The 21471-nt window shown below is 39.6% G+C and overlaps 1 protein-coding gene across 15 annotated transcripts in view; it reads left to right on the plus strand.

Annotated features, from left to right (window-relative positions):
- The window catches only part of PPFIBP1 (PPFIB scaffold protein 1), a 171795-nt gene that overhangs the window by 92127 nt on the left and 58197 nt on the right, over nt 1–21471 (plus strand). For all 15 annotated transcript variants that reach the window (XM_078449970.1, XM_078449973.2, XM_078449976.1 and 12 more), the window contains one exon: nt 19338–19436. In XM_078449970.1, the coding sequence (XP_078306096.1) occupies nt 19373–19436 (64 nt within the window). In that variant the 5' untranslated portion in view covers nt 19338–19372. The remainder of the gene's footprint in view (nt 1–19337; nt 19437–21471) is intronic.

Genomic DNA, 21471 nt, shown 5'->3' on the forward strand with positions numbered 1-21471 from the left:
TATGATATTGAAATTGCAAATACACTATATCTAATTGAATTAGTTTGTCATGTTCATTACTGGGTAAAGGCAGTTGTTGACTGTGGACACTGAAAAGGCCAGCACATTGTTGCCTAGAAGATTCATCCTTCTCTGTTGAGCTACAGCCGGATTTTTCAGGCCAGCTTACGCTCTGAACTCTGCCTTCTTGCACTGTGTCCTGTGCCTTTGTGATCCTGGGTCCTTTCACCCGTGGCTTAAACAACAGAAATCTATTCTCTCACAGTTCGGAGGCTGAAAATCCAAAATCAAAGTGTCCGCCAGGCTGGAGCCTCCTGAGGGCTGTGAAGGGAAGGAGCTGTTTCAGTCTTCTCTCTTGGCTTGGCTGGTAGATGGCCGCCATCGTAAGTTTTCATGTCTGTCCATACATGGCTGTGTGTCGAAGTTCCCCTTTTTTATTGGGATACAACTCATATTGGAAGAGGACCCATCCCAATGATCCCATTTTAACTTGATTGTTTCAGCAAAGACCCTATCTCCAAATAAGGTCACATCCTGTGATCCTGGGGGTTAGGACTTGAACATATGAATTTTGGGGGAGACACAGTTCAGCCCATCATACCACCCATATCTGAACCTTGATAATAAATTAGCCTCAGAAATCTAGCTATACTTATTGTGGAATCTTCTGTAAATCACCAAAAGAAATCTGTAAATTAGCTGAATTTTAAGTCCTCTCTTTTCAACCCAGCAGAGTGCCTTAGTGTTGATGGTGTTGATTCTGCAGTTTACAGTACTCTCCCTTATGTTCATTTCATGAGTCATTAGACCAGAAAGTGTTAGGTAAAGGAAAACAAATATGAGAGTGGCACCTTTAAGTAAGGGGGCTTTGGCCACTCCCTTTCCACCCAAGTCCATGACCTATAAAATGTCCAACCCTTTCCAAGTTCTGAGGATCTAAGATAGAACATGTTGATGTGTAGTGTGTTTTTACTTGACATCTATTTTAATTACACCATCCTTGCATATCCTTTATTTTGCACACAAGCCTGATTTGGCTGAGTGGTTTTGACACTCATAGCCCTCCAATGCTTTGGACTGTTTATTCCAAGAGCTTGCAGCTGAATTTTCTGGCAAGTCATTGTGATACTATCCAGTGATTCCTTCAGAGATGTAGGTTTTTGAGCCAAAGGATATCTTTTCTCCTCTGGGCTTTTCCTAGTTTCTGGAAGATCGGGGCACCTGCCAGGCCTCTGTCTCTGCAGATACCTAGCACCTGTCATGATTGTATTTTTAAGCTTTCCCCATTCCCTGTTCCCAAGCGTGTCCTGTTAATGTGACTGTTAATGTACTTTCTTAGACTTCTGAACATTGACTCATAATCCATATTTCATTTCTCCTAGCCTAAAAGACCAGGACAAATGGGAGCTTTTCTCTCCTTTCTTCCAAACGAGATAGATTTTGTCTCCCTGCAAGTATATTCTAAAATAACAGCAATCTGTCAGTAAAACCACACATCGAATTCAGGGCTGGTTAGATACTGTGTGGCATCATCCTTATTCATTGCTCTGTAAGCCTGGAGCAAGGTGGAAGCAACCAAAGTCAAAGGTCCTTTCTGACTCTATGCAAAAGGCCCTAGTAATCTTTCCTATTAAGATGAAGTAGAAAACTACAAATTTTTTTCTAAATACTAATACATATATTTCCCTAAGATAAAAGGTCACTTCTCTGTTCCTTCTTTACATGGCCAATGCTCCCTTTCTCCCTCCTGTGCTCCCCTCAGAGTGAATAACTTCTAAACTAGGAGTTTCTCACAAGTGAAAGTTCTCGGTCAACTTAGGGATTGCCCCTCTTCTTTGGCCAAGTCTCTTGAGGAAAGGCACCTCTTAGGGGAATTCTCATGTAGAATTGGAACAAACGTGTGCATCTTTTCCCCTAACCTCTTGATGTTAAAAAAAAAAAAAAAAAGATTTAGGGGCGCCTGGGTGGTTCAGTTGGTTAAGTGTCCCACTTGGCTCATCTCACTGCTTGTGAGTTCAGTCCCCATGTTGGGCTCTGCTGACATCTTAGAGCCTGGAGCCTGCTTCAGATTCTGTCTTCATCTCTCTCTGCCCCTCCCCTGCTGGTACTCTCTCTCTCTCTCAAAAATAAATAAACATTAAAAAAAAATTAATGAATGAGAGCCATTCTTTCTGCCACCCTCATAAGGGATAGATCACTTTTTCTGCCACTTGCTAGCCAACCCCCATGTGGTGGGCCACATTTTTAACTAAACAAGAAGCAGTAAATATATCAACCATCTTAGCTAGCCTGAAAACGTTGATTTTTGTTCTAGACGTTTTGTCTCTCACTGGTTTGTTTTTCTTCATGGAGCCTGGAGCTGATGTCATACCTAAGCAGAGGCCTAGGACCCCATCTCTCCAGAGGCAACCATGTAGCTTGAGAGTCAATCCTAGATTTGGATCATTCCATTACTAAGAACCAGAACCTCTTCAAGGCTACAGTTGGAGGCTTCCTGATTGCCCTGATTGCCCTGTTGGAGGAAATCCCAGAGGACAGCAGAACCCCCACCCCCAGCCCCACCCCGTCCCCCTGCCCCAAGAAGCTGCAGAGAGGAGCCCAAACTTTCCAGCATCCACCTGGTAACCTGATGGTTCTGGCACTTGATCTCTTCAAAGAAGACAAACCTAGGGGATCCCACATGAATTCCAGTTTCCCAATTGACTAAAATACTGTCTCCAGCTTCTTTCAGAGCTTAGTTATGAGGATGTTTTAAATCAGCTAGAGATCTGAAGTATTGGGCAGTGGTTCTTTGGCCCTTGACATCAGTCTTCTGGGCTAGTTTTCAACTTTGGCTTATGGACTGTCCTTGAGTAGTTAGACCTTCCTCTGATTTCCTCTCTCCTTAGGATACAGGGCAATGACACCAACTCCCAGTTCCTTCCTTTGGGTAAAGAACTACACCAACTTTGCAAGCTTGACTATAGCTCTCTTACTGGGACCTCACTCCACAGGTCTAAAACATTTCAAGAGGTTACATGAGGTTTAATTTCTCTTCCTATTCCCTAGTAAGATGTTTTCACAGAGATTTGTCTCTGGGAACTGTTTCCCCCTTGTCACTGTAGGAGGACTTCCTAACCTCCTTTGGCTTTTTTGCCTACACACTGGAGCCTACAGCAAGTTAAGAACAAGCTCCTCAATGGTGACAGCCATGTACAAATGAGAATCCTGGGGCATGTTAATGGCTCTGCTTAGCTTTTAGCAAGCTTCCATCTCTTCTTACTGTCAGAGTCCTCGGCTGCTAATGTTCCATTGTCACAGTTGGACAAGCATTTAATGAAAGTTACTGTCTGCTTTCCATTCTCTTTTTTCTTCCCTGTTTCCCTTCTTCTTTCTCCTTTTCATTCTTCCTTTACTTTTTATACCCCTATATCCATTGTTTCTAAACATAATGTGTACCACAGGGGATTTTTCTTGTGCAGGTGGGGGTCTGTCATGAGAACATATTTATGGAACCAATGAAGAAGTGTGCTAAACTCTGGGTCTGTAAAGTCAGCACAGGATGTTCTCAGCTGATATGTGGCAGGGGCAGAAATTGTAGTTATATATGCCCTATTTATTGAATCCTTAAAATGGACCAGGCCTATGGGACACAAGGCACATCACACACATTTTCTCAAATCATTTTCCAAACTGTGCAAACTGCTGCTGACAGCAGGCTCTGTGCTGTCAGTGCAGAACCCGATGCAGGGCTTGAACTCAGGAACGGTGAGATCATGACGTGGGCCTAAATCCAGAGTTGGACGTTTAACCAACTGAGCCACCCAGGTGCCCTGGATTATTTTATTTCATGGAATACAGTACTATTAGACCACCGGGGTTGGGTCCCCCCCCCCCCCCCCAGTTTAATTGCATTGTGCCAATATTCTATGGGATTTCTCTCCTACTCTGATGAAAGGCTGTTTTCCCATCTTTGTTTTTAGGACCATTTGTTTATTTTTCAGCCTTTTTTTTTTTTTTTTTTAATTGAGGTATAATTGACACACGACATTATATTTGTTTCAGGTGTGCAACATAATTCAGTATTTGTATATATCGTGAAATGATCACCTCTTAGCAACTTTCCAATATGAGGTACAGTAGTATTAATTCTAGTCACCATGCTGTCCATTACATTTCCATGACTTCTTTATTTGGTAACTGGAAGTTTGTATCTTTGGCCCCATTTTGTCCACCCCTCAACCCTTTACCTCTGACAGTCTCCAATCTGTTCTGTGTATCTATGAGGTTGGGTTTGGTTTTTTGTTTTGCTTTGTTATTTGTTTTTTGGTGGGTTTTTTTTTGGAATTTCACATAGAAGTCAGATCATATGATATTTGTCTTTGTCTGACTTACTTCATTCACTTAGCATGATGTCCTCAAGGTATGTATGCACCATGCTTTTTTGTGTGTGTGTGTGTGTGTGTGTGTTTTAGAAAGTGGGGGGAATGTGTGAGCAGGGGTGGGGGCAGAGGGAGAGGAAGAGCACTCAGTTTCACAACCATGAGATCATGACTTGAGCTGAAATTAAGAGTTGGATGCTTAACTGACCGACCCATCTAGGTGCTCCCCATGCTTTATCTATTTGTCTGTGAGTGGACACTCAGGTTGTTTCCCTATCTTGGCTATTGCAAATAATGCTGCAGTGACCATGAATGAGGGTGCATGTGTCTTTCTGAGTCAATGTTTTCAGTTTCTTTGGATAAATACACAGAAGTGGGATTGCTGGATCATATGGTAGCTTTGTTTTTCATTTTTTGACAACCTCCACAGTTTTCCATAGTGGCCACACTAATTTACATTCACACCAAAGGTACATAAGGGTTTTCTTTCTCTCCATATCCTCACCAGCATTTGTTATTTCTTGTCTTTTTGACTCTAGCCATTCTGACAAATGTGAAGTGATATCTCATTGTGGTTTTGATTTTCATTTCCCTGAAGATTGGTGATTTTGAGCTTCTTTTCATGCACCTGTTGTCCATCTGTATATCTTCTTTGGAATAAATGCCCATTTTTAAAATCTGATTTTTTAAATTTTTATTTTTTTGCTATTCAACTTTATATATTTTGGGTATTAACCTCTTATCAGATATATGATTTACAAATATTTTCTCCCATTCTGTAGGTTACCTTTTAATATTACTGATGAGTTCCTTTGCTGTGCAAAAGCTTTTTCACTTGATGTAGTCCCACTGGTTTAGTTCTGCTTTTGTTGCCTGGGGGATTTTTTTTTTTTTTTTTTAATTATGAGATGAGTAGATGGCAGCCAGACTGGAGTGGGGAGAGGGGAAAGCAGTATGTGGGGACCACTCATTTCAGGGTTGTAATTGTGAAGAGTCAGAGCTAGATCTGTAACTTATGAAGGGCAAAGGGAAGGATTTGGGAGCTTTCTGCTGGTTTGTTTTGGCTAGGATTTTTAGGTCCAGAAGATTTTTGACATTTTATTGGTTGAGCAGAAGGGAATAATTGAAGATGAAAGAGAAAGAGGGAGCAGTTCAAAAAAAAGGCTGGGATGAGATCAAGAATAAGGGTGGCAAGTTTTCTTAGGACAGAAGATGGGAGAAGACAAGTAAGTATACACTTAGAGGAGAGCTCCCTAGGATTCTCTGTCCAGTAGGGTATGAAGTAATCTACTGAGTTTAAGCGTGGGCAGGAATAGGAATAGACTAGGGGAGAATTTTGTAGGGATTCTTGGAGACAGCCATCATGAAGAATGTGATAGGGAGGGAACTAACGATGCATGCGGGGATTGATGAGTAGCACCAAGTGTCCAGTCACGGTTAGATAGCAGGCATTGGAAGTGGAACCCGCTGGGCTTTCTCTAGCAACACTGGTTACAGCTGACTCGAGACATAGCCAGGAGTTTCTTGGGGAAAAATACATTTTTGATACTATATTACCTTTTTAAAAAAATTATCTTAACGTTTTATTTATTTTTGAGAGACAGAGTGCAAGTGGGGGAGGAGCAGAGAGAGAGGGAGACACAGACTCTGAAGCTGAGCTCTCAGCACAGAGCCTGACACGGGGCTTGAACCCACGAACGGTGGTGGGATCATGACCTCAGCCGAAGTAGCTGCTTAACCGACTGAGCCAGCCAGGCGCCTCAATACTATATTACTTTTTACCACAAGGCAAAATTTGAGGCATCCTGAGATTAAGATAATTTAAAGAAAGACTTTCCATACGCAGAATAAAAATAGCAAAAATATAAAAACCAAGTATCTTGTTTCTTTGCCTTGTTTTTAAAGCTTAAGCAAGCACCATGTTACCCCAGTCATTTAGAATGTCCCAAGTTTGGGGTTGGCACTAGAAAATAATTCAGATGCCGTACTTGGCTAGGGAAAAAAGGTATGTCTCTGGTGGGTGGGCTCACTTAACCGGTCTGTGCAATGGACTTGATTGGATGGTGAATGCAGAAATTGGGGGTGTTCATGTGAATGAAAACTCCTCAGTGCTTGGAACAGTAGTTTCTGGCATGTGGTGGGGATGTGATAAATACTCTTTGAATGAACATGTATGTGTATCAATGAATGTATACATTTTTTCATGTCATTTTGAAGCACTAGTTCTGTATACAGTAAAATATGAAAAATCCTGATTAATATTTGCCATTTGGTAGCCTTGCCCTAGTTATTCAACAGATAGCACATTCTCTCTTGAAAGGTGTGGGTTACCAGAACTTTTATTAAAATGAAAAAAAAAATTGGGTTGATGATCTAAAACACAGAATTGCCAAATAAGTCCATTAATGTACCATTCTTTCCTGTGCAGCACTCTATAGGAGGGAGAGAGAGAGAGAGAGAGTGCGAGTGAGGGAGAGTATAGCATGCTTTATGGTGATTAATGAATAGTTTTGTGTTGGTGGATATAAATGATTATTCATTTATTTATTGAATCTTTACTGAGCACTATATCCTGAGCTAAGCTTGGTAGAAATTATTAAGAGTAGGACCTTAGTTCTTAAAAAGCTCATTCAAATAGAGACTCTATTCCATAGACCTAGTTAAGTGAGCCTACCTGCCAAGTATAGCATCTAGCAGAGACAACTAATGGTTCCATATGGTACCTGGCAATAGAAGTATATATATATGCAAAAGGAGTGCTATGGGAGTGTTTGATGCCATAGTCACGAATTTTGCTTGGGTGTTCTGCCATGACATATAGCTTTCACGTACAAGATGCTGGTGTTTCGTTTGGCTTTAGTGCAAAAGATAGCAGGTGATGACTCCATGGATGATGATTTAGTAGTTCTTGCTTCCTTCCTTTGATAGGTAGAGGAAGTACTTGTCATGCTCAGAGTTGGGAGCAGGCAGGTTAGTCACCTCGGTAAATGGCCACCCCATCCTTCTATGGAGTAGGCCACAGCCCTTGAGTCCTTTCTTTTTCCCAAGCAGTGTATCAAATTGTGTTAGCTTTTCCATCAAAACACACACAAGGTGATAAAAGTGTTGATATCTTATTGGGGGTGTGTTATGTAGGTGTGTGCATTCATCAGAACTCATCAAACCGTACAGTTAAGACCTGTGCATTTCACTGTGTGACTTCTCTTCTCCCCTTATACAGACTACATGAAGCTACATCAAGTTCTCCCTTCTGGCCATTGTACTGGTTGGTTGTTTTTACATGGAAGCTCTTCCTATATAGTCATGTGACTTTCCCCCTCACCTCTTTTTTTTTTTTTTTTTTTTTTTTTTTAAAGTTTATTTATTTATCTTGTGAAAGAGAGAGAGAGGGAGAGAGAGAACAAGTTGGGGAGGGGCAGAGAATCCCAAGCAGGTTGCACGGGAGCCAGACATGGGGCTCGATCTCATGAATTGTGAGGTCATGACCTAAGCCCAAATCAAGACTCAGATGCTCAACCCACTGAGCCACCGAGGGCCCCTCCCCCTCACCTCTTACCAAGCTTTGCCTGGCATCATTTTATCATTGGGGTCTTTCCTGATTAGCATATTAAAATTGTGACTCCCTGTCATTCCCTTTCTGCACAAAGAGCCATCACAATGTATAATTAAGAGCATGGGCTCTAGAGTTGGGTCTGTCTGGCCTCACATCCTTCTTCTAGCTGTATGACTTGAGTGTCTTTCTGTGGCTCAGTTTTATAACCTATAAAATAGGGCTAAATATTTGTCAATAGGATTATTGAGAAGATTCAATGAATTAATACATGAAGAGCATGTAAAACAGTGACCGATACATAGTAAGTTAATGTTAACTTAATTCTCCTTTGCTTTGTTTTCCCATATCACTTATCACCATATCATCTACTGTATATTTAAACTATTTGCTTATAGTTTCTTGCCATTAGAATAATAGCTTTTACTTTTTTCTTCTCCATTTTCTTTTTTTCTTTTTCTTTACTGTTATACCCTCATCACTTACATAATAGGTACTCAGTAAATATTGTTCAGGGTATCTTGGTGGCTCAGTCAGTTGAACGTCCGACTCGATTTCGGCTCAGGTCATGATCTCAGGGTCATGTGATCGAGCCCAGCGTCCAGCTCCACGCTGAACATGGAGCCTTCCTAAGATTCTTTCTCTCCCTCTCCCCTTCCCCTGCTCTCTCACACAAAAGAAAAAAATATATATATTGTTTAGTCAGTGGGTGAATGTGCATATAGGAGAGGATTCTGTGGACTGTCAGGAGGCTATGGGATGGGTTGGGGCAGGGGTTCACCGACATTTCCTGCATTTGGCCGGATAGTAAATACTTTAGGCTTTGTGAGTTACAACTACTCATTCTGCCGCTGAACGTGCAAGTAGCCACAGATGATATGTGAATGAATGAGTGTGACTTTGTTCCAATGAAACTTTATTTACAGAAACAGGTAGTGGGCCTGAGTTGGCTTATGGGCTATAGTTTGTCAGCTCTTGTGTTGGGAAATAATTTTTGGCCTCGCTTTCCTGATTCTCTTTACCCCTCCCCAAGACATCTCCCACTGCAGCAGTTAGTGCTAGTCATTCACAACTGAAATAGAAATAGTTTGCAAAACATTGTATCATCCATCAATTAATACTTGATTGGGGACTCATTAATTGTACAAAATTTTCATGTCTTTTTAATATTTTAATAGTGAACAACAGTGTTAAGAATGTATTTTGTACTTCCAGCTATATCATTTCAGGGCTCTGTTTTTCTTCTTTTACGATACTTTTTTTGATTTTAGTTATTTAATACACAGTAAAGTATTGGTTTCAGAAATGGCTCTGGCTTGGATTTTTTTCCTCCAGGAGCTGAAGACTTGTCTGTTATGGCCAGAGACATATATGCTATTAAAGAAAAAGATGACCTTCCGCTTACTATACAGCCAAGAGTGTAACTAACTCCTCATTGAAACAAAACCAACAGAAATTATCCACTAGACAGTTTAGTTTTTTAAATTATTATAGAGTCTTATTCCTCCACAAAACTGTTCCCTAGCCCACAATTTTTACCATTCTCCCCAATCCATTTGGTATGCTGGCGGGATTCTTTCATTTTTAAATACAGTACATTTTTGGCCATGTAGTATTAGTGACAGACTATGAAGTTTTAGCATGAACTATGTAGCCTTTATTGCTATAATTAAAACCAACTGGATCAGAAATTAAATGTGTTTTGCTGCTGTGATGCATCATAAGAATATTCTGTATTTTTTTTAATGTTTATTTTTGAGAGACAGAGAGAGAGAGAGTGAGCATGGGAAAGGCAGAGAGGGAGGAAGAGAGACAATCCCAAGCAGGGTCCATACTGTCAGCACAGAACCCGATGCGGGGCTCAAACCCATGAACCGTGAGATCATGACCTGAGCTGAAATCTAGAGTCGAATGCTTAACCAACTAAGCCACCCAGGCGCCCCTGCTGTGATGCATTGTAATTAGACAAAGAAGTTCAAGTATATGACTGCCACTGATAATAATTTTACACAACCCAACTGGTTTTTGTTTCACTTCTTCTGTTTCACTTCGAATTTAAGCACATGTCATCATCAATGCTAACAGTTTTCTGTTTGTCATTTAATTATTTTAATCATGTGACATGTGTGCAGAGAGAACCTGAACGGTGCTCCCCAGTTGTTGGGTTTCTCTTGCTCCCCATGCTGCCTGTTCTCTCTCTCTCTGTGATCCACAGTTGCAGTTTCCAATCTGAGTACTGGGTACACACTTTCTCCCAAGACACTTGCCTGGTGTGTCCTCCAAAGCACTGCTTCTCCAGCCATCTCTGGTAAAGGACGAGTGTTTGTTTTTGTTTTTTTTTTTCTTATTTCCAATTCATCATGGATTGATTTTGTAAAATTCAATTTTAAAAAATTGGGTGGGCCAGCAAAATGATCACATAATTGGATATCATAGCAAGGTCCAGTTGCTATAAGATTTTCTAAATAGTTTCTGAACTTAACTCATAGTTGACCGGTGACAGTTAATGAACCAGTTCACAGACCACATTTTAAGTCGCACTATAGAGCAGTCTTTCTCAAGTGTTTTTGACCTAGTGTAAGATATACTTTCTTCTATCATGATGCAATACATATGCATGCATGCCCCCCAAGCTCCTTCCCCATTATGCTGAAACCATGGGAATGTCAGCTACCTAAAGGCAGAGGTATTTTTCTTTTTTTGCTCGTACCTGGCACATGGTAGGCCTTCAGTTAATATTTATTGCATACAGATGTGTGTATATATAACTGAATCAAAAGTTTCACAAAACAATACTTAACCTTTTCTTCTTGTGGGACACTCTTGATGTTTTCTATTTTATTCAAATGTTGATTGCAATGTGCTAAATTTATTTCACCGCCTTCTGATTATAGAGGTCATGACCCACAGTGTATAAAACATGCTTGTCCTTTCCCTCCCTTTTAGAGCTTTGAGTAGCTATTAACCCTCTCCTGCCCTCCGCAGGGTATCAGTCTGGATTTCCGATATCCCAGAATTGCTTACTTCTTGCCAGCTAAGGCTAGGTTGGTAGACCTGGCAGAAAACTAGGAGACAGATGAGTCTCCGGGTTTGTAAAAGCTAAAAAGAAGAGATGCGTGAGGGTTAGGGTTAGAGTACTAGAAAAGTCAGAAGTTAAAACCTGTTCAGGCCCCCTAATACTCCTCCATCCTGTTGGGAACTCAGTTTGCAAACTCTTAGAAATAACATCATCCCAAAGTTGCACAATGGCTTTGGTTCACCTACGTTTTGAAGAGTGTGAAAATTCACTTTGTAAGATTGTAGGTGATAGCAGCCATCAGATTTATCCAAATTTCTCTTAAGAGTCAGGGTGAGGAAATAGGTTTTTGACATATGCAGCTACGAGGAAGGTCACACTATTTGCTGCAAACAGGATATAGGAGCTAGAGTCATTTTGACAGAAGCGTACCTGTTTGAGCACGGCACCACACTGGAAGCCTGCTGTCTGCCACACGAGATACTGCGGATACACAGCTTAGTCGAGGAGGCAAATATTATAAAATTAGGGCTCTGTGGATTCATGCCCGGGGTGCTCTGAGAGAGGCAACAAGGCCTTGGCAGCAAGGATCCCCAAGCTGAATCTTGAGACTAAGTGTCCCAGGGCATACAGGGCGGTCCGAGTAGGGAAGGAGCAGCTCTGGTGACTGCACGGAGGTTCAGGGACGGGTATGTTGTGCAGCATGCTAGGCAGTCAGGGCTGCACACGCTGGAGGTAGGTATGTAATCTGGTTTGGAAGCCCGTGAGAAGGGTCAAGGTTGGTGGTCTGAGTCAGGGCTGACTAGCCTTTTCGTGAATACCTATGGGGAACAACATGGGTTTTGGGCTCAAACCTTCTTGAGTGACCCTAGACAAATTCACAACTTCTTCTTGCAGTCATTATAGCTAACGATAGTAGATCAGGAGAAATGGGACAGTCTTCCACCTTCTCACAAGATCTTCAGATTTACTGATATTTAGTACAATCAGTTTTTCAAATAGTAGCAACATGCTTTTATTCAAGAAGTAAAGGATCTTGGCTTATTGTGTTCACCTTTTTATCAATTCCCTTGTAGTTATTACTAAATATTAATATCATAGAGCTGAGAAGCTCGTTTCCTTTTATCTTGTCCTGTTTTCCCTTGGTGTTTCATTTATTTACTTACCAATGTGGCCCCATCATCTTTTGGCTCTTCATATTAGTGAGCAAGAGAAGTAACTTTGACTAAGGCACAGTCATTAATACTTGCACTTTTATGCTGTGCCTCACAAACTCTCTGTGAGAGGCCATCCCATTTTCTGAGTGCGTGTTTTTGTTTATGCAGGTGGTTAAAATAAGTATTTTCTTATTTGGTTTGTAAATATTTGGTGTGACCTTGGTGTGCTTGAGGTCATGACAGAAAAATAAAGTATTTAAGACAACATATGGTCAAGGGTGTTTGAAAATCCTATCGTCTACAGATATGGATGAAAAAATTGTAAATATCTTATTATGGAAAATCTCAAGTATATGAAAGTGTAGAGAGAATAGTGTGATGTTATCGCATGTACTTATCAGTCACTTTCAACAATCTTGACTAATCTTGTGTCATTTATATCTTTACCCTTCTTCCCTTCCTGTTTATTATTTTAAAGCAAATTCCAGATGTCATATTTTATCAGTGAATATTTTGCTAATAACTTCTAAAAAAGTAAGAACTCTTAAAAATAATTATTATAACTTAAAAACTAAAATAATCCCCTTATATCATCAAATATACAGTGTTCACATTTTCAATGATATCATCAATATTATACTTTAGAGTTTGACAAATTAACATTTTTTTAACGTTTATTTATTATTGAGAGGGAGAGAGGGAGAGAGAGAGTGAGTGTGAGTGGGGGCAGGGGCAGAGAAAGAGGTAGACACAGAATCCAAAGCAGGCTCCAGGCTCTGAGCTGTCAGCACAGAGCCCAGTGCGGGCTTGATCTCAGAAACCATGAAATCATGACCTGAGTCGAAATTGGATGCTTAACCAACTGAGCCACCCAGGCGCCCCTGACAGATTTTAAAAATTATGTTGAACATTAGATATCACCCCTACTGCCAACATCCCCAGTCTTTCTGTTTTTGGCACTTCTTGGGCACCTTGACCTCCACTTCTTACCATTGTTGCCTTTTCAAGTGATTCTGAATTAATTTTACAGGGATGTTAGAGCAGATTGGAGGTGAAAAGGATTTGGGCTAATAGAGTGGGGAGGAGAAAGTATGTGATGACAGATGCATAGCAGAGAACCAGAAAACAAGGAGGATTGCATAAGAATCATAAAATGTTACAGGCATAAGGGCTTAATAGTTGAAGTTTAAAAGGAGAGTTATCGGGTTGAAACCTGAATTGTTTATTCAGAGCTGTTATTTTTGGATCAAAAGAAGCAGTGACTGGGGAGAGGAGCTCTTCCCTTGTTTACCTTGGTCACCAGTTCAACCTCATCTTGGGTGGAGCTTGTTGTCCCAAAAGGAAAGACGGGTTCTTATGCTCTAGCACAGTGATTGAGTGTGAATCAGAATCACCTGCACAGCCTGTGAAAACCTCCTAGAATTTCTCATTCAGTAGGTTTTGGGTGGACTCAAGGATTTGCATTCTAACTAGGAGCAGGTGAGGCTGCTGCTGGTCCAGGAACTACACCTTGGGAATCACTGATAGTCCGAACTACTCGGTCTTTCCATTTTTAAGACATTTTATCTTTGCTGAGACTGTATTGCTGCATACCCTGGGAATATTGTATAATTGATTAAGATCCCTAGTGAGCATCTTGGGAGGAGAAATTGATGAGGAATCTATGAGTAATTTATATGAAAATATATATTGTTTTCATAATGACTATATAATAATATGGCACTCCACCAGCCTAGTGGAATGTTTGTAAACATTCTCTTAACAAAAGGATTTCTTCTTCTAAGTGTCTTGATCTCTGTGAATTGTATCTGTCTCTGGGCATGAATTAGAAGTTCTCTTCAAACCTAAATATTTGAGCTAAGGAAAGCAGAGAAAGCTAGGATAAATGGCATTCTTACCCAAGTTTAGAACAAACTTACTAATTTTCTTAGTCTTTTTTTCCTTCTTCACAGAGAGACTGGGAAGTGAGCCTGACCTAAAACATCAGTCAGTCAGCAACCCAGCAAAATGTGGTTTTCTGCCAACTCTTTAGCTACCACGCCCATTGCTGGAACTTTCCTTAATATTTTATCCCATTCAAATCTACTCTAAATGGGTCCTGACCAAGCTTGAAATATACCCAGAACCTGCTTTTCTATTGAGTCTTTTTTGTGTGTGTGTCCTTTAATATATGAATGTTATCCCCAGAAGATTGCTTTTCCAAGACTTCTCTAAATTTATTTTTATTGAGCCATTGGAATAGGAAACCACTAGACTAAGGACTTCTGCAAATAGCGCTGATCTGTTTGTTTACTTTAGTTTTTTTTAATGTTTATTTTGAGAGAGAGGTGGAGGGAAGAGGCAGAGAGGGGGGAGAGAATCTGTTCTGTCAACGCAGAGCCTGACTCAGGGCTCCATACAATGAGATCATGGCCTGAGCCAAAATCAAGAGTCAGACCCTTAACCAGCTGAGCCACCCCACCCCAAGATGGCTGTTTAAATCACCCAACAAATAGGGCTTTCCCAAGTTTGAGCCATGACATTGAACCCAAACCCCTCTCCTTTGTTGTGGTAGTTATATTTTCTGGTATTTTTTTCCCTTCAGCAAGTCATTCAAAGAAGTACATTATTAGCTCTTTAGAGTTCAGAAGTGAATTTGCTATCATATGAAAATTATTGGATGTTGAAGTTTTAATCTAAATGATTTGTGGACCCACAAGACCAAATTATAATCAGCAGGTTTCTGGGTAGGCAATGAATTAGAACAAAGGGACTTGGATATTTGGAGTCTTTTACTTTGGACCTCAAGTGTATAATTGGATTATTCATTATCTTTGATTTATGACATCATTATAAGTCCATGCATTTGCTTTTTACATTAACCCTTTTATTTAGTTCATTTTAAAACTACAGTCTCATTTTTTTAGTTAAAAAAATTTTTTTAATGTTTATTTTGAGAGAGAAAGTGGGGGAGGGGTAGAGAGAGGGAGAGAGAGAATCCCAAGCAGGCTCCACACTGTCAGTACAGAGCTGGATTTGGGGCTTGATTTCAGAAACCGTGAGATCATGACTTGAGCCGAAACCAAGAGTCAGGTGCTTAACTGACTGAGGCAACCAGCCGCCCCTCTACAATTTCATTTTTAATTGATAACAGTCTTTACCAAATTTTAAAATTTGAGATGAAATTTACATACGGTGAAATGCACACATCTTAAAGTGTATAGTTTGATGAGTTTTGACAAATGTATAAGCTTGTGTAACCAACCACTCAATCAGTATATTGAACAGGAACTCCCCCTGGCCATGCCCCCCGCCCCCCCCCCCCCCCCCCGATCATTTGCCACTTCCTGCAAGTAACTGTCGTCTTACTTTCTATCACTGTAGATTGCTGCTTGTTCTTGATTCATATAAAAGAAATCTTGTAGTACATAGTTGTTCATCTCTGGCTTTTGCTCAGCATAATGTTGCATGTGTCAGTAGTTCAGTCTTCTTTATTGTGGAGTAATTTTCCACTGTATTGGGAGTAATATTGTATTAAGTGTGTAAGGATCTTTTTAGAACAAGGGATTTTCTGAAGCCTTTTTATTTAGCCTTACTGTTTTTAAAAATACTTTTACCCAGCCATGAAAGTTGACATAGTTTTATCAACACAGATGCTCATTAAATTGGGCTGCCTCTAAAATAACTCAAGCCATGGGCAAGTCAGAATTTTAATAAATATGGAAATTCTATTTTAATATTAGTCCCACTTCAGTTTGCTGTTCTTAACTCTTCGGTGTAGTCCTTTGAAGTCCAACTGGAATTTTTTGAGACTTACTTTGTGGCCTTGCATATATGGCCCATCCTGATGAATATAGTGGATTTGAAAAGAATGTATATTCTGCATTTTGATTTTTTTTTTTAGTATAAATTGATTTAGGTAAGGATGGTTGATTATATTGTTCAAGTTTTCTATGTTATTACTGGATTTTTTCCCCCCTACCTTTGCCATTCCAAAAGAGGGGTGAAAAGGAAGAACAAATGACAGGTGGGACAAACAAAAAGGACAGGACTGTACACTTACATCTAACCATATCAACAATTACATCAAATACAAATGACTTAATTTATGTAATTCTTCTTTAATTTTGTTGGGTTCTGCCGTATGTGTTTGGAAGTTCTGTTATTAGTTGCAAAAATATTTGTGATTGTTACGACTTCCTGATGAATTGACTCATCGTTATAAATATCTCTTTCTAGTGATACTTCTTTGTTGAAAGCTATTTTTCTTATATTAATATAGTCACTCCTGCTTTATTAGGCTTACTATGTATATATGATACTTCATTTTTCATCCTTTTACTTTATATTTCTTTATATTTAAAGTACATCTCTATTAACCGCATATAGTTAGGTTTGTCTTTTTTTTTTTTTTTCTTTTCTTTTTTCTTTTTAGCCAGTCTGATAATCTCTGGCTTTCAATAGTGTTCATTCTGTTTATATTTAATGTAATTATTTATATGATTGAATTTAAAGCTACCATCTTACCATTTGATTTCTATTTCTCCCATCTGTTTATTGTCCCACCATTACTGCCCTACTTTTGGATTGACGATTTTCTTAGTATTCCATTTCACTAACCCAGTTGGCTTTTTACTTACATCTCTGTAGTTTGTAATTTTAATGGATTATATCATATATGCTTAGCATAGCCTACCATGAATTAGTATTAAGAAGTTTACCCCCTTCTTTCCTTTGAGCCAATAAGATTTTGATAGCTAGGATCTACTCTGTATCCCAAAAAGATATATAAATGTCTATCTCATGTATTATGGTTCCCTTTACTCAAGAGCTGAATTCCCTCCAGTTTCTACCAGCTTGTGTTTGCTCTCCAGTTTCTTCAAAACTGTTTTTATACTTTATCCAGTGTTTTGTATTGCTATTTGTGGGAAGGTTTGTCCAATAAAGTCTATTCCACATTATCAGAAGTGAAATTGCCATTTTGTCACTTTTAATGATGTACCAAGCACTCTTCTGAAGCTATTACCTAACTCAAAAACTTGACAGTAACCTTTATTCATCTATATAACTCTTCTTCTCAGTCTATCCCCTCTATCGCCCGATATCCCTGACTTGAGTCATCCACCATCCTGAATTTCATGTTGCCATTTCTTCTTTTCTTTTTGTATAGTTATGTTGAATCTGTATGTATTTCTAAAATCTATTTATATTTGTATTGTTTTAACTTACAAAAATTTTGCTGAATTTATTGGAGACTTATAATTTGCTATTATACTATATAGATTTGATCATACTACACATATATTACTTTGGTTTGTTTTGACAGCTGTATGTAATTCCATTGTGTAAATATACTAGTTTATTCATCTCCTCTTGTGTTGGACATTCGGTTTGTGTCCACATTTTCAGTCCTATGAACATTTTTGTATGTTCATGATTATGTACTTCGGAGTAAATATTGTTAGATTGAAAATTAATGCATTTAATTGTAGATGATAATGCCAAACTGTTATTCATAAAGTTGTTAAGCCATTTCACATTCCCACCCCCATTCCGTAAGAGACTCTGTGAGGCTACATTTTCTGTAATACTTGGCAGTGTCAGTTTGTTGTTGTTTTTTTTAACCAGTTGACTGGGTATAAAACGGTATCACATTGTCTAAAATTCCTTGTACTAATGACATTAAGCCTCTTCCTATGTTTATTAGCTGAAGGTGTTTTCTGTTATACGTCTGTTCGTGTCAACCCTGCTTCCTTTTTTTAATTGATTTGTAGAAATTCTATACTTTAAATACCATTGAACTAGACCATCTATTCATGACTACTTTTCTTTTTAATTTTTTTTTCATTTATATATTTTTGAGAGACAGAGACAGAATGAGAACGGGGGAGGGGCAGAGACAGAGGGAGACACAGAATCCGAAGCAGGCTCCAGGCTCTGAGCTGGCAGCCCAGAGCCCAATGCGGGGCTTGAAACCCATGAACTGTGAGATTACGACCTGAGCTGAAGTTGGACGCTTAACCGACTGAACCACCTAGGAGCCCCTATACATGACTACTTTTAATTTGTTAAAGACGTGTTTGGCATTTGCATCCATCATTCTCTCAGACTACCCTATTTAATTTGCAAACCTTTCCATTTTTCCTGCTCCATTTTTCCCTTTTATCACATACTACATTTGCAATGTTGTATACATTTTTATTAGCTATTTTACATGTAGTAGTAGGCTGCTACTACATGTTAAGTATAGAGGTTGAGAATAAGCATTTATAAATATTTATTGCAGATAAACAAATAATTATTGCTTTATTTAGGCCTTTTGGGAGAATTTACATGGGTGCTTAGTCTAGTATCTGAAGTGCATTAATTAATATTGGAAATCACATAGTCTTGACTTTTTCTTGTTAATAATCAAATTTTTTGCCAAGATAATTTCAATTATATTTTTTCACAGGTAGAAGAATGAGTAGATTGTGGCATAATTTCAGCATAAACCTATTTTTCAGATAGACTCAGATAAACAGAAATTTAATATGTATTATATAAGACCTAGATTAAAACCTGGTGTTTGCTCTATATTGGCTGTGTTTCTGTTGCAAAAATCAACAGACATCTTTGATATTATCTATCTAATGGAGACAGGTTTATTCATTTCATAGAGTTGTTGTCATGATTAAGGATTATGAGTAATTTATGTAAATGTATAGGGACCACTGTAGGCACTCAGTACATGGTAGCTGTTGTTATATTACAAAATCCCAGTAGGTGTGTGCAAGTGTGTTTAGCGTATATGCTAATAAACTCTTCTTGTAGGCACGTCTTACGAGACGGGGAGTGGGGAGGGTGGGGGGCGGGGAGCCAAAATTGGAATAGCAGAAATTGGGTGGCGCTGGTGCAGGGAGAAAAAAATCTGTCCACTGAGCATTGCTGATGGCCCCTCAGGAAGTTTCCATCAGTATCTTCAATGCTTTTCATTGAGACTTAGAGCTCTGTAGAGTATAGCATGGAAACCATTCTACTGGCTGTTAAACACCTTGAGTGCAAGAACTGAAACTTCCTTATTTTATTACCTAATGGAGCATGTGCTCTTGCAGGACGGTAGACGGTGGGCCACAGCATGTTAAGTGAGCCAGGTCATTCAGCTCTGCCATTTCAGAAGCTGTCTCTCCGTGTTTGACATCTAGGTGGGGTTGCAATTTGAAGTTGAGTTACCATACCCTCCAGGAAGCACGTGTCACGTAAAGGATGTAATGGCGACATCATTGCTTTTTCAGCTCTAGGTTGGAATTTGCCCTTGACAGATAACAACATGATGAGTGATGCAAGTGACATGCTGGCTGCGGCGCTGGAGCAGATGGACGGGATTATAGCAGGTAATCTGCGTCCTCTGAAAGGTGGCGTCACCACATTGACTCTGCGCTCTTGGCTTTTTCATTACAACACTTTTATTCCCTTTCCACTTGCTTATTTTCATGTATTGGCTGCCTTTAGATTCCACATAGTTGCATCTTGGTCCCTCTTCTCCATTTTACACATTTGATTTTAAAATGCCAAATTCCATTCCATCCTAGGTTTCTGACTCAAGGATAAAGAAACAGCATCTCATGTGATTTCTGTGCAGGTAGTCTGTGGACCACACTTTGGGGGATAATGCTCTACCCTGTATCCACGGATGTTCTGATCTGTTCCCTGATCACTTTCCCACCAATGACTCTCACTTTGTATTTGCTTTCTCAGTTCTCTGCTAAGCTTCAGGTCTCTAACTGCCAATCAGGTACTCCTTTGAAATAGCCTATATGCATATCCGTGTCATCATGTACAACTTTGAGCTCATTATCTTTCCTCAGAAGCCCCTCTAGTAGTCTTTGTCTTGTCTAATTTCATAACCTTCCATCCACACAGTTTCCTAAATAGAAATTTAAGTCATTCTAGACCTTTGTCCCTCATTGTCCCTATTTAAGTCAAGTTCTATCCATTCTACCTCTTTTCTGCCATTCCCTTTTATCCTCTCTAAAACCTGTCTTGTCTGTGCTTACCACTGTCTGGCTTTATCCAAGTAACCCTCACGCTTGATGTTCTTGAGGCTCTTGCTTTCTCGCTCTGGTCCGTCATTCTCTGGACCACCAGAATGTCCTTTATGAAACACACATCTGGTTGTATTACTCCCTTGTTAAGAACCTTCAGCAATTCTCTATTATGGAGATGGAGCAAAAACAGTGTAGACCATTGCCTCCTTGTTTTCTCTTCATGACCAAGGAGACTGACTAGCAGGTGAACCCTTTCAGTCCCTTGTGGTCTTCCAGGGGTAGTGGCTACCTAAGGTCTCATGTCATATTTTGTATTTTGTCACAGGAGAAATACATTTATGTATTTAGGAACTTAGTGTAATGAAGAGAAGGTTGAATGGGCAAGTGGTTAGGTAGGTCAGGATCAAGGTGGAATTTGGCTTCTACCGCTTCTTAGTTCGAGCTGTCTTGGCCCCCGTTGCTTACTTTTCTGGACATAAATTTGACCCTGCTCTGTTTTAGTGGTTCAGAGAAACCAAAGGTGTTTTCTTGTCAGAGGGTCTTCTCTTGAGGGAAGTGGCAGGTCACACTTTGGCCTCCTTTGTATATCCCGGAGACCAGATTTCATGTTGACCTCCTTTGTAGATTAGACTACATCTTGAATACTGTATTCAGTGCTTGGAATATCAGTTTCAAAGAGGTTATTGGTAAACCTTACCTAGAGGAGGAGGTGACCACAAAGGTAAAGAGTTTGACAGTCACATCTGGCAAGGAAGGAACTGGTTAAGTTTAACCTAGAAAAGTATATTCTTGCTCAGGGCATGATATATACTGTCAAACAGTTGAAGGACTGCTAGATGTCTTTCTCTGTCACAATTTCAAAAAATATAACCAGAACCATTTGTAAACTGTTACCAGAGGTTATAACCTTATACTCTTAGTAGAACTCAAGTCAAGAGAAGTGGTATTTCTAGGACAGTAGTTGAGGCTTTATATTTTACATACTCCACTAGATGAATGTGTTTGTACCTTAGCCCTGGCAGGGCTTGAGGGCCAACATTAGCGTTCTTAAGAAAATCAAATTTCCCAGGTCCTACCTCACAGTGAGTCCGTCAAGTAGCTTTGTGGGTAGAACCTGGTTTATGTTCTCAAATTAACATCGGTAGTTCTCCTCCTCAGGTAGGAGGGAGGGGGGAGATAAGACTACAAATATTTGAGGAGTTTTTCTAAATATGCATCTCTCCCCCATCCCCACCTGTTTTGTGATGGAGACTTAACAGAATGGAGGGTCAGTGTGGGTACATCTGTTTTTAATAATATTAATCAGGTGATCCTAATGCTTAAAACTGCTGGAATAGGACTTTTTAATGCTTTCCTGTTCCTCCATTTCCCTGACAGACTC

The sequence above is a fragment of the Panthera onca genome, chromosome B4 (assembly GCF_046562875.1).
Source record: "Panthera onca isolate mPanOnc1 chromosome B4, mPanOnc1 haplotype 2, whole genome shotgun sequence".
NCBI classification, from domain to species: Eukaryota; Metazoa; Chordata; class Mammalia; order Carnivora; family Felidae; genus Panthera; species Panthera onca.